General features: G+C 45.2%; 1 protein-coding gene across 2 annotated transcripts in view; it reads right to left on the bottom strand.

Annotated features, from left to right (window-relative positions):
• The window catches only part of LOC147724853 (protein FAM83H-like), a 241,160-nt gene that overhangs the window by 74,838 nt on the left and 152,573 nt on the right, over window positions 1–13,749 (bottom strand). For both annotated transcript variants that reach the window (XM_086966347.1, XM_086966346.1), the window contains exon 3: window positions 2,666–2,830. In XM_086966347.1, the coding sequence (XP_086822473.1) occupies window positions 2,666–2,830 (165 nt within the window). The remainder of the gene's footprint in view (window positions 1–2,665; window positions 2,831–13,749) is intronic.

The raw sequence follows: 13,749 nt of genomic DNA, 5'->3' as shown, positions 1-13,749 counted from the left end.
TGAAGTAGGCATTCCCGAAGCACACCTGGCTCCCTCGAAGAATGCCCTTCATGCTGGAGCTTGTCAAATGAAAAGTTGAAGGAAATATGACACAGTCACCGCTACTTTCAGAGCACTCCTCCGCTCTCACTGCCCTCCCGCATCACTTACACAGCAACATATTGGTCACTCAAGCACCCTACTATGCAGCAGCACTGCCAGGCTCCAGACCATAAACTGCAGCAAGACGATGAGACATCAAGTCTCCAATGCTCCATTTGTCTGAAAATCCATCTGGGTCCAGATGTGGCACGCACATTTCTGGAAACAGCTGAAAACGGTGCTTTGAAACACCTCAGTGCTCTTTGGTGCACCCTAACTGGACTACTTCAGAATATACCCAGTCTCTATCCCCTTTCCTCTCAGCTACTACGGCCATGCCACCGCCTCATGCACCCATCACTGTAAGCCTCACCCCGGCCAGGCTCTGCTTCCCAGCCACTCCCCTGCAGCCCACTCTTGTGGTGTCCTTCTTGTCTGCTGTTTCCCCCTCCTCTTGGGCTGCTCTCTGGTGCTAGGTTGCTGCTCTTTAAATTAGATACAAACACGCTTGCTCAACCGCCATCAAGGTGCGCCTGACTCATGAAGCCCAACAAGGCTGCGATGAGTTTGCCATGGCAGGTTCCTTCCTGGAATGGCACAGATGAGTTAAAAAATGATCGAATGGAATGCACCAGAGTATAATGCACAAGATGGTTCAGGCTTTCAGCCACCACACATTGTTGCTACCTTAAATTACAGCTGGGCTCCACACGCTTCCAGTCCCACTCACCCGAGGTTCCGATGGGTTTGACTAGGATGACTGCTAGAGGGAGAGAATGTGGACACAGACCAGAGATCTTTTCAGAAACAAGGTGACCTATAAAAGAAGCCTCTTGGAGAAGTTGTAAAGGAAGGTCATATATCTAGAACAAACATGGGTCAAGCCAATAGGTCTTGGTGTAATGCTCTAACGCATGCAGCGTTGGCACATTAAAGCCAGACAGAGTGGAGATAGCCTGCTGAGAGGCCTACAATTGTAAATAGTCCCTCATGCAGTTCAGTGCAAGCACTCAAGTGGATGTGGAAGGATACACTCACACAGCCAATACCAGTAGGTAAGAGCTCAAAAGCTGAGCAAAAGCGTGACTGACAATATGCCAGGCCAATGGCTGAAAGAGGGTGGTTAAAGAAAGCAAATAGATGAAAGAGACAGATGACATGCCTTCTTTCAAAACCCAGACCTAAAAACTGCAATTTCTAATTTGAAACACCCAGCTGTAAGGTTACCTCTTATTTCAAACTCTGCAAGTGGGAAAAGCTAGGACCCTGCTGGGTTACCTGCAGAGGCAAAGCAAGAAGCACCTGCACCACTGAGGGATCTCGAAGCTCCATTGCTACTGCCAATGCTTAACTAATGAAAAAATAATGATAAATGCAGAGGGCCTATAACCTTTCTTAGAAACCCACATCCAGTGCTGAACACTTGAGCTGCCGGTGCCGATTTCACTAAAGTACACAAAAAAGTGATGAAGGCTGAGTTGGCCAACTTGCAGTGAGTTTGCACCAGATGTTTGTTTCACTCCCATTTCTTGTCCACCAACATTGATAGAATTTGAACAAAAATCGGCTCCACAATTCCCACCAACTCTCAAAGCCATCACTGCCTAACACAAAAGTACTTTGTTCACCGCCCTCTAGCTCACCACGTTGTAGTCATACAGTGTAAAACCAGGGCAAGGACACACAGCACACGTACAGGATGGGTCCCAGAAGACATGACTTTTACACCCAGCCATCCAATAAACACCTGAAAAACAGACGTCTTTGCATTGACAAAATGACTAGAATCCCCATGATGGGGGCAGAGCCCAATGGCACTATCATGAAACCCACACTCAAAATACATGTGCCTGTTCTCAAGCACACCAGGCGTCAACCAAACAACCATATTTCTTGAAATAATTGTTGACTCAACCGTTAACTCAAATCTCAGAAAAACATGACAATCCCATGTTTAGCTTCAGTAGGGCCACTGAGAAAACACTCAATATTGCTACTCTAAAAGTACTTTGTAAGGGCAATGCAAGCCCATGTACTCTCCTAGGTCAACCAATCAACTGTATCAGGAATTGGGATCATATCACCCCAACACTATATCCAGAGCAATGAGTATCGTTTTCAGGTACTACAGCTTTACATTGCCCTGAAGGCATTGCTAATATGTTTCCTTCTTTCCAGAAAACTAAGCCAAAAGGAAAGATATAAGAAATCCTTTGTTTTTGACACATTCTGTTAAAGTCGCTGGCCCACCATTGAGGAGCTCATGTGAACCATCTGGAGGCATTTCAAAATGGTTAGAAGGCCACCTCCTATGCACCAGTGTGCCTAACAAACAACACGCCATGATGGTGCACTGGCTCCACCACCATAAGATGCACAGATATAACAGGGGAACCCTAGCAGCAATTTGCGCCGAAACGTATACCCTGTGTATTCAGTTTGTGACTTCTATGCTGCAGAGTTCACCGATAGCACTAATTGGTAAAAGTATTGTTTAAAATGTCCACACATTGCCCACAGGCATCATACCATGAGGACCCACTAGAGACAAGTCTGGAAATCCTCTGCAAAAAGTGTCGCTTACCTCTGCGTAGTTAAGGTTGACCCGACACTTGGCCGCCATCTCCATGAAGAGGTGTGAATTCATATGGTCCAGCAGGATGTAAACAGGGACTCGCCTGGCAGCCACATCCAAGATGTCGCTGAAGAGGTCCACGTCAGTGAAAACGTCCATCACCAAGGCAACCACCTGGAAAGCAAGGGGACACTGTAATTGGCCTTCTTGGTGACAAATGAAGAGATGAGGTGATGACACAGCCCATGATACACAGGAAACGACTACTTTTGGAGTCATTTGGAGGTACTATATAGGAAACGGCAGGGCTCTAGCATTCTTCCCTTTTGGGAGCCATTTATCTTGAAAAACATGCTTGGAAAATGGTTTTGATGTTAGCCAGGTAAGTGCAACCCAAATTCTTGATAGCTTTCTAGCATGCACACATATTTGTTTATTTGACAAGTAAAAAGGGCACACTTTATTGACTACTCTATTGCAATGTCAGCTAGGTGTGACATTTACTTCACCTTTGGGACAAGTAGAAGAGGAATGGGAACTTAGTAACAATTTCTCATGAAAGTATCTTTAATCAGTCTTAAATAACAAAGAACACCGTGCACTTCACTAGCCTGAAGTATATTTTATGCACTTGGCAAGTCAAGGTAAACTGGTTTAGTTGACACTGTGGATTAATGCATGTGCTATTTGTAACAAAAAACAGGCGCCCCTTTCATCCAAATTAATCCCACAAAAATGTCATTTTACAGTGGAAGACTGAAAGGCAGAGAGGTGCAAGGCAGAGGCTGACTCACTTGCAGGCCTGGCTGTGCTGCATGCCTTTCAAAGGCCCAGAGCTTTCAGAACTCCAGATTTCCTTAAGGGGCAATCGGCTTCACAGCCTTCAATTCACATTCCAAGAGCATGTGGATGTGAAAATGTCTCATGGGTTATTTCTGTAGAGTTTGAAAGTAGTCGACCCGTAGAGCACTTTATAAATGTCATAAAAATTAACTTTTAAAGAAAGGGAAAGGAAAGGAGAGCCAGGGTGGCTGTAGATACTTTTGGCTATTCACCACTGTGTTTTGGTTAGTTGCCCTGCCCTAGGTGGCACAAATATGACAAGATCTGGGTCCCTAGGGTGTTCGCCTCCCCCCCCACCCCACCCCACCGGGATTAAAGCTGCCTCTCATTAGGTGGCCAAAAAAGGCCAAAACGTGTCTATGATTATTTGAGTTACAATTCAGAGGAGACTAATCCTAGTAGTGTGCGAGACTAGTACCTCTGGGAAGGGCCAAGCCTGATCTGCACATGCTTGCTCTGTGTCTGTAATGATCTAGTGAGCAAAAAAAATGGTGGAATGGGATGATAGATGTATCGTCTTCCCCAGCCCTAGAGCAGGCAGACCGATTACGCCACACACTGGAGCTGCGGTTGAGCATATCTATATTCCCAATGTTCCTTCGTACTCTGACCATTACATCATACTCCCATAACTACCCCATAACACCTCCCCCGCATATCACATAGTTCCTGTTAAGAGTCCACCCAGAACCATGAGGGCCACAGTGCGCATGGCATCAATATGCTACATCTCCCCCTTTGTTAATGAATAAGTGGTAGACATCACTCAACATCTCCTCAATCAGTCTGCGAGGAGCTCACGCTTGTCTACCAGCTCAGGTGATCTGACGTGATCGAGGTCCACCCTCATCAGGCAACTGAGTCCCAGGCTCCGGAGCCAAACCTGGAGGTTTGGTCGCCTCCATGGTAGCGTCAGGAGCTGGTGAGTGGCAAGGTAGGTGTTTGAAGTGTGATGTGTTCTGAGTGATGTACTTCTCAGGATGATGTGCTATCACAATGTGTACATTGCGCGCCACCACCTGCAGAGGTTTGGTGGCGAATGAGGTGTCCATCTTTCGTTCCCACATCTGGATCCAAGCTGCATCTCAAGATGTGGCCAAAAAAAGTCAAAACATGTCTGTGGGTATTTGAGTTCCAATTCGGAGGAGACGGATACTAGTAGTGTGTGAGACTAGTACTTCTGGGAAGAACCTAGACTGATCTTCACATGCTTGCTCTGTGTCTGTAATGACACAGTGAGCATCAAAACAGTGGAATGGAGTGGTGCCCAGGGTCTTCAAAAGTAATTAGGCATATTATTCCATCACTTCAGCATGGGTCTGATGCGGTCTTGCAGATGTCATGTGCAGATAGGGGGCTCAATAAAATACATTTTGCATCAGTCCGGGGTGCATTGTGTCCCTGGCAGACCTGTAAACTACAGCAAATGCGTGTGTAGACTGCTGCCCTTCGAGCAGTGCCTGCCTCGGATCTTAAACTGAATCCCAGGAGAGACTTCAAATGTTTTCTGACTTTCATGAAATTCTGTTCAACCAATGATCAGAAACTGTTGAGTAACTAAACCCCCCCATTTCCCTCTTCCATGTAGATTAAATATTTTTCTCCATTAGCATTCTATAATCAAAATTATTTTTCTCCTGCAGCTGTTTAAAAAAACTTTGTTGAAAACACACAGCCACTTCTTGTTTTAATGTATATGGAACTATATCACTGCCTATGCTCGTAATATATGTAGTCTATTTTCTATAACATAAGGCGTCATGAGATAAAGAGAGAGAGAGAGAGAGAGAGCGAGAGAGAGAGAGAGTGTATGATTTGTGGATAATAATGGGTGTAGAACGTGTAAATAACTTCACACTACTTCCACGTTGACTGTATATATGCAGATATGAAGTTTGTATCACTGTCAGACACAACTTCCTGAGGGAAACCCAAGGCAGTCTCCATAGCAGTTAGGTGCATGTTACAAAGCCAGGTTTTTGGTCAGTTCAACCTCGTTAACTAGGGGTTTCAACTCTACAGCTCGACACTGCTGCTGCTGAAACATGGGGTGGGCAGGACAGGCTAAGCTGCAGCGCAGGTAAGGGCCAGCAACTACTCCTGACTTATTGGTTGCAATATATGGTATCCCATATAGGTTATATACCCACTGCTCTCTTCTGGGGCTCTTTTTCTTAACCACAGTTATTAGGGAAATGAGTGTGGAGATATAAAACGAAAATGATGGCAGAAGTAAAGGCGAGAAAACAGACCATATAGAGGAAAGCGCTTAGAAGCTCATGGAACGCTGGCATAGAGCAAATGAACGTGTCTTCAAATGAGTCAGTGAATAAATAGGCCAATGACCGCCTCGTTTAAACAAGGTTAAGAACTAGGGACTGAATAGACGAATGAGGGAAGAAGGTCACAGACCTCAGTGGGCTATGGATGGGTTTGTGGTTCAAAGTGGTCGAGTTAGTGAGGGCATGAACTAGTGAAGGTACAAGTCAGTGAAAGCCCCTTGTTAGTAAGGGATGGGTGTGAAGGGGCCGTTTGGTGAATGATGTGACAATACAACTCAGAAGACAGGAACACGTAATCAAACAAACAACACTTTAGGGCGCCTAGTGTTGGTGATTGTTAGAGATACAATGCTAGGAAATATATCTGACCCCTTTAAATACGCATGGACAAAGTCAACAGGTCTGGCCTTCGCAGGTGAGATGATTGATTTTTCCAATGCAAGATATGCCACAAAAGAAAATGAAACAAAAATCATGCAGCCATCTAAATCTAAACGGGATACGCTTGCAATTTGAAATGTGAATAAAAAGAAACACATTCACTGAGGTGGGCGCTTTACTAATGTTTTTTAAATACAAAGCATTTGAGTTATCCCATGCTTTTATAAAGTTTTATCTGTAAAACAGACAAGAATAAATAGTCACCAATCGGAACACTCAGCATGCAGGCACCTATAATGTTACTGTCACTTGAAGACTTTATCCCAACAAATTTAAAAAGGAGACAGAAAATAAATAATCACCTATCGGGTCAACGAAAGTGTATGCAAATTAAATAGCCAGTATTTGAAGTTCACAAACAGAAATAAAACAAAGCATACTTTGAACCAGTTTTGTCATTGAAAAGCAAGGAACTATTTTTAGTCGGATGTAAACAATGTGCAAGGGCTTTGTGCAGTCACTCAGAGTAAAGTTGGCTGACCCATTGCCCCATGCGGAATGCTCTAACTGGGTGGAAATTGTTTTGGGGGAAAAATTCTGTTACATGAGGAAAATCTGGCTCCACACACACACACACACACACACACACCACATAAAAGTCTTAACAGGCAACAGCACGATCAGGCCCCAGACTGCTTCACTCCCACCAAGTGCTTCCCTGAAACTAAACGCCATTAAGGCAGAGTTCATTCCTATCACCAACAGCTGCAAACAAGCCCAGCTCCAGCAGAGGCCTCTGACATACAATGAGACGAGCTAACACCACAGCTGGATGGGAACAAACACTTTAGCATCAACAAACTATCCAATAGAACTCACATCACAATGAAAACTCTGAGTGTCTACACTGCATGTTTGTTTTTGATGTGGCTTAACAAGTTTTATTGGTGTACAATTGGTAATATATAATGCTATACGGTGCATTCCAGATGTGTGGATACTCTATTCCCGCACCCTACCTCTGATAACTTTCACTTCCCTATTTTTCCTTCCCCATCTTTATCCCTCCCCAAGCCACAGTTTAATTGGAACTGCTGTTTTGTTGATTTGAATGTACTGATGAATACCAATAAAAACAATAATAAAAATGTTTAAAAACCTCTAAGTGTCTGGTACAACAATCTCTCCCTGGGCAATGAAACTGTACCTGCTTTGAAAGTTTTAATAACCACTGTGAAATGAGAAACAGCCTAAACCACGAGGTCTAAACAATGCCTGGCTAAACAATGCAGGTGGAACTGCGCACGTCTAAACCACGCATATGTCTTTACCAAGCATATGCGTGGTTTAGACGTTAGTGGTAGTTAGCGCTCTAGCCTCGGGCAGAGGGTCGGACTGGGTGGAGTTCGGAGGTGACTTCCTGCCCGGACGAGGAACGGCTTGATGAGTACTATTTGTTTATTGTATGTTGGGGAGTTTTTTTTAAATTATTTATGTCTGGCAACTTTATTAAATTTTGTATTATTTATGTTGGGGAGCTTTTGAAGGTTTTAGGGCTCAGGGCGGCAGGTCAGGGTACTTAAAATGGCGGGGACGCCGGTTTATGGCCTCAGGGTGGGCAGGAGGCTGGGTAGTTTGCAGGGCCGTGTTTTATGGCTTAAAGATGGAGGATAGGGTACTTTTTAAGGCAGGGAAGCTTTAGGGTTCAGGGCGGGGGCTGTGGTGTTTTTTTTAGTCCTGGTGAAGGTTATAGGTCTCAGGCGGGGAGGGGTTGGTCAACTTCTGGGGCGAAGGTTTTAGGGCTCAGGGCAGGGGGGGTCGGTTCAATTTCAAGTCTGGGGGCCAGGTTTTAGGACTCAGGGCATGGGGGTTGGGGTGTAATTAAGGCTGGGTGGGGTTCGTATTTTGGGCTGGGGTTCGGTTTTAGGACTCAGGGCATGGGGGTTGGGGTGTAATTAGGGCTGGGTGGGGTTCGTATTTTGGGCTGGGGTTCGGTTTTAGGACTCGGGCATATGGGTTGGGGTGTAATTAGGGCTGGGCGGGGGTCGTATTTTGGGCTGGGGTTCGGTTTTAGGACTCAGGGCATGGGGGTTGGGGTGTAATTAGGGCTGGGTGGGGTTCGTATTTTGGGCTGGGGTTCGGTTTTAGGACTCACGGCATGGGGGTTGGGGTGTAATTTGGGCTGGGTGGGGTTCGTATTTTGGGCTGGGGTTCGGTTTTAGGATTCAGGGCAGGGGGCAGGGGTATTTTTAGGCCTGGGGTCGTACTCAGGGCAGGTGGCTGGGTTTTAGCAGAACCTTAACCACGCATATGCGTTTACCAAATTTGCCATTCCAACTAGATTCGTTGTAAAGGCATGCGTGGTAAAGGCATTCCTGGTTAAGAAGCGGTAGTTGTTATGACCGCGTTGTTCAGGCATGCATGGATGCAACACACAACCCTGGGCAGTGGTGATGCCCACCTCATTAGCATTCCCTGACAAGTCCCCGACTGACCATAATACGCAGGAAGAAAGCCCACATCACCTTAACACTGGCAGCACTTCACTGACACAACCTACAGCACCATCCAATGAAGAGAAGAAAACTAGAGGTGTGTACAATTTGTAATTTGCTGCAGTGTGATTACGTGAAGTTACAGCAAAATTACACAAGAGATACGTGTGAGTGTGACTGCATTTAGTGCTACTTTCTTAAGGCAAAATGCACCCTTATCTCCAAAATGAACCTGGGGATGACTTTTGCACTAAAAAACATGTGAAATGCAACAGAACAGGAAGAGCAGCAGCGAGCAGTCACTCGCGCTCTGTTTCTGTGCTCGTGGTAGCAGCGGTCGAAGTGCATAACGCAAAGTATGGGAACTTGCGGCCAGATTCATGAAAGACCCGTTTTGCGAGTCTGAAATAGCGAATCATAAGGAATCGCTATTACAGACTCGCAAAACGGGATTCATGTAGGAATAGCAAAATTAAATGCGATTCCTACAGATTCCTTATTTGCGATTAGCAAATTGCTAATCGCAAATAAGGAATAACTCCCCATTCATTCCTATGGGCCAAAAGGCCCATAGGAATGAATGGGGAGTATTCCTTATTTGCGATTAGCAATTAGCTAATCGCAAATAAGATAGCGATTTAAAGGGTGCCAGGGGTGTTCAGAGGACACCCTGTAGCACCCCTTAAATGCTAATTTAAACAGGTGTTGCGCACACACATGTCCAAAGGACATGTGTGTGTGCAACATGCAACTCATAAAAATGCTTTTAAAAGCATTTTTCTGAGTTTTCGCTATTTACCACGAGGTTTGACCTTGCGGTAAATAGCGGGCCGAAATTGCAAATTCGCAAATTTTAAATGGATGATGAATTGCATTTAAGGAATCTCAAATAGAGATTCCTTAAATGTAATTCCTCGCAATATAGCGAAATCGCTAATACCGATTTTTGCATTTGGGATGATGAATCTTAAATGCAAAAATAGCGCTCGCAAAGGGCCAGATTCTCAGAATCTGGCCCTTTGCGAGCCGATTTCGGCTTGATGAATCAGGCTGATGGATTCTGAGTATAATGGGGGCGTGACCAGCGAGTGTGGGGATGGGGTCAGAGGCGTGGCTAACACAGCAAAATATTCTGTAACTATTTTGTCAACCTTTCACCTACAGGCAGCTGCATATAAAATAGAATGCACACACCTTAAATGAAAAAGAATGCAACTTAAATGTATCTGTGGGAAATGCATGTTTTTTGGTAGCAATTCAAGGCTATGTTGGCTCTCAAGAAGCCTTTAGATTTGAAGATCAACCAAATGCACATGTTTACATTTCTTACAGGTAGCAGGCACCCTGCAGAGAAGGCTGTCTTTAGCGGTCAGTCCTTTTTAGGTCTCGCCCTGCGATTGCAGGCCAAAGGCCTGCTGTCGCAGAGCGAGACTATTGCTATCATTCCGGTTTTCAGGGACTCAAGGGGAGAGGACAACAGACTGTCACGCGCACGCAGCAGCAGCCTGCCGGGATCAGGTCGCGCGCGTCAACACGCGTTCCGATTCCGGCAGGCTGTTAACAACATGTGCAAACACACATACAGCCCCCCCCGCATACACACACACACACGCACGCACACACATACACAGAGAACTCCCCCTTACACACACATCACCTACCTTGTCTCGGCGTCTTCGCGCTCCCTTACCCCCGCTCCTCTGGTGCGCGCGCACCACTGGTTTCGATTCCCGAGTCGGCTCCTCTCTGGTGCGCGCGCACCACAGGTTTCTATTCAGAGTTTATTTCAACAGCCAATCAGGAGCTAGAACTCCTTGAAGATATGCTCCCTCTCTGGTCCGCCATCATTTGAACTGCACGGTGCGTCGTGCACCCCAGCAAAAACGGCAGCATGGGCCAATCACCGTTGTTGCTTTGCTTATTATGTCCGTAGGCAGCTTTTGGTTATGCAGCCCGCGTCACATACAAAGACACCCATGCGAGTACTTTAAACGTGACTTGTACTACCATGGATCTAAAAATACAGGCAAGTATGGTAAAGTACCAGCTAGTGGCAATCCTATCAGTCACGCATCCATGTCTATATTTGGGAACACGAAAAGAGAAAGATCTAGAATAAAACATAGCAGAGTTTAAATAAAAAAAGTTAACCAAGACAAAAATAAAACATGATTTGTTTTGACTTCAATTAGGAAGTTGAGGTCAGGCTAGGATCGACTAGTTTCTCAGATTGAACATAAAGACCACTGCATGTAAATAACGCCTGGCCTGACTCTAACATGTCCGATGTCCGTGGTGGCCACGCCCACATACCTTATCGGTGTGTTGAGCTATGATTCACCTCCTTCGGCTGAAGGCAGCCTCTGTGGGGCGGTGGCCTATGGGCAATGACGCGACTCATCTCAGTCTCTGTGCTTTCGCGGGAGAAGCAAAGGGCGGACCACGCTCTGCCATTGGTTGGAAGTGCGGAAGAGGCGTTCCCAGATCGGCGGGAACTTTTGGATTTGGGGAGCGGAGCTGGCTAGGAGCCCCTTTGGGCCCCAGCTGACAGTTGGGAGAACTTGAGTGTTTTCTAAGCTTTGTGGCGTAAGGAGCCGCAGGTGAAGGCGCGCGATCAGAGTGCGCAGGACAGTCTCGGCTGCTGTCAACTGATTTAAGAGGATCCCACGAGCTAATTCCTGGCTAGCGATAAGCTGCTTTGGCGTAGTCTGGCCTGCGCCTCAGGTGCCTGTGCCTTGTAATGGACGTCCGCAGGCCCTCGGGCTCCAGGGAGTCGTCTCCCCCTCCAGGACGCAGCAGGGAACCCAAACATTCCAGGAAGCGCGGCCTGCAAACCCCCGGCAGCGAGGAGCAGGACAGGAAGGGCTCCAAATTTGTAAGTACTCATCCGAACTGCAACTACTACCTTTCCAGGGAGCACATGACCGTGAAACTCGGAGTGCACATTGACAGCGAGCATAGCACGGCCCAGGGGTACTAGTACCAGCTGAAGTGTCCCATGTCGTGTCGGTCTTTTCTTTACCGTTCTGACAGTCTTTGGCATTTAGTCAGCAATAGTCCGCAAGTTAAGATTTGGTTAAAAAAGCTATAGGTATGGTTTGTGTGACACTCCTCATATAATGACCCTTGGCAACAGGGGCGTATGATACACTATATCACAACAAAAAATACCTGGGGGTCAAAGAAAAAGGAAAGTTTGACAGTAAGAACCACTGGACCCAATGCACACAGAACAGTGTCAGTGAGAAGTGATAGTTAGCAAATGGTCAAGTCGAGACTCAAGAGTACAAGGAGAAAAATATTGTTCCCATCAGAACAATATTTTTCTCCTTTTTCTCCTTGTACTCTTGAGTCTCGACTTGACCATTTGCTAACTATCACTTCTCACTGACACTGTTCTGTGTGCATTGGGTCCAGTGGTTCTTACTGTCAAACTTTCCTTTTTCTTTGACCCCCAGGTATTTTTTGTTGTGATATATTGAGTTAAGGGGCTTATATCTGGTTGGTCGGTAAACTTGCCCTCAGACCCTCCCCACTTGTTGTTGAATGCGTATGATACACTAACATTCTGGTGTGTGTGTGTGTGGTGGGGTGTGGTGGGGTGGGGTGGGGTGGGTGGCAAATACAACCTTGTGGACTTTCCAGTGACTCTATACAAATCACCCATTGTATGAGAGAGACCGTAGGACGGTTAAATAAATACAATTGAAGTTATGAAGTGAAATATTGAGAAAGGTAGTAGGCATGTAGTCCTAGTTTGCAAGTATGCTTTGTTGTTGTTTACATTCACATAGTAATTGGACCAAATGTGAAAAAAAAACATGTATATAATCTTGCATCTTCATACACCAGCTAAACAAAGATCGCTGACTTTGGCTGGGGGAGTAGTGCTTGCAAATGCATTATGATTTGAAAAGTACCTGCTGCTGCATTCCTGGTCTCCAGCAATTTTCAGGCAACAATAAAAATGTCAAGATAACTCTGGTGATTAATGTTCTTCATTGAGAGAGATCGGAAGTTATCACACATGTAAGGTAGCCACAGTGGGTTAATGTGCCTGCTGCAAAGAACTTGTATCATGCAGATCACTAAGTACATATAATGTAAACAGGTCAGTAGGTTACTGCTTTTGTGTGAGATATTATTTTGTCACTTTATAAGTTACAATCCTAACATAGAACAGTGAGCTATAACCATCATCAAAGCGCCGCATGAAATCCTAATATTGGAACATTGATTCATTTGGATAGAACCAGTTCTGATTAATAAAGAGAACCCCCAACCATAGTGTTTACGTTTTAAATTCTGAGTTTGTGCTTCTCTAGACCAAGCACTTTTCAACTATACAGTGTATAAGTATGGATGACATTGACTCCTACACCTTGTAGTCCTCGGTCTTATGTAAAATTTGCTCTACACTGATTTACACACCAATGATTGATTGTTTCGGTGTAGTGTGTATGATGTAAAGTGCTCTGGACACCCTACACTAGTTTGAGTGGCGCTATATAACTAATTAAATACATCTGAGAAAGACTTGAAGGACACTTTTAAAGGGTGGTAGTGAGGGAATCTGTGGTGGGAGCTGTGTTGTTGAATACCAAGGCTGTCTACTCGAGTTCAGCTCCTGGCTCTTTCATCCACCAACATATTCTCCATTCACATTCTCACTCTTACAGGTTCTTTCTCATCTTTGCTTTCTCCCTTTTCACTGTTTTCCATATTTCCCTTCCTCCTTCTACCACCGACCCTTGATGCCTTTCTCTCTTTTGTTCTGTTTTACAGTTTTATTTATTTATTTTGAAAGTTTTATAGAGCGCGAACAAGACCCTTGCGGATATCTGAGCGCTTTACAACAAAGCGAGGTTACTTATGCCAAAGTAGATAGTTATCCAATACATCAATCAGGTATACAAAACAGCTTGTGCAAGGCACGCAAAGTCGATGTTAGCGAGTAAGGTCCTGTTGAGTCAAGGCCAAGGCAACTATAATGACTAGATTAAGTTGGGCCCACCTGCAGCCACCAGCTTAAATTAAGCATTCATTTCATTTCAAAAGCTTTATTCGATCATTTGAAAAAAACAATCATAAA

This window comes from Lissotriton vulgaris, chromosome 4_1 (assembly GCF_964263255.1).
Source record: "Lissotriton vulgaris chromosome 4_1, aLisVul1.2, whole genome shotgun sequence".
In the NCBI taxonomy this organism is placed as follows: Eukaryota; Metazoa; Chordata; class Amphibia; order Caudata; family Salamandridae; genus Lissotriton; species Lissotriton vulgaris.
The sequence above is the reverse complement of the archived record's forward strand: the minus strand, read 5'-3'. Positions and strand labels throughout refer to the sequence as shown.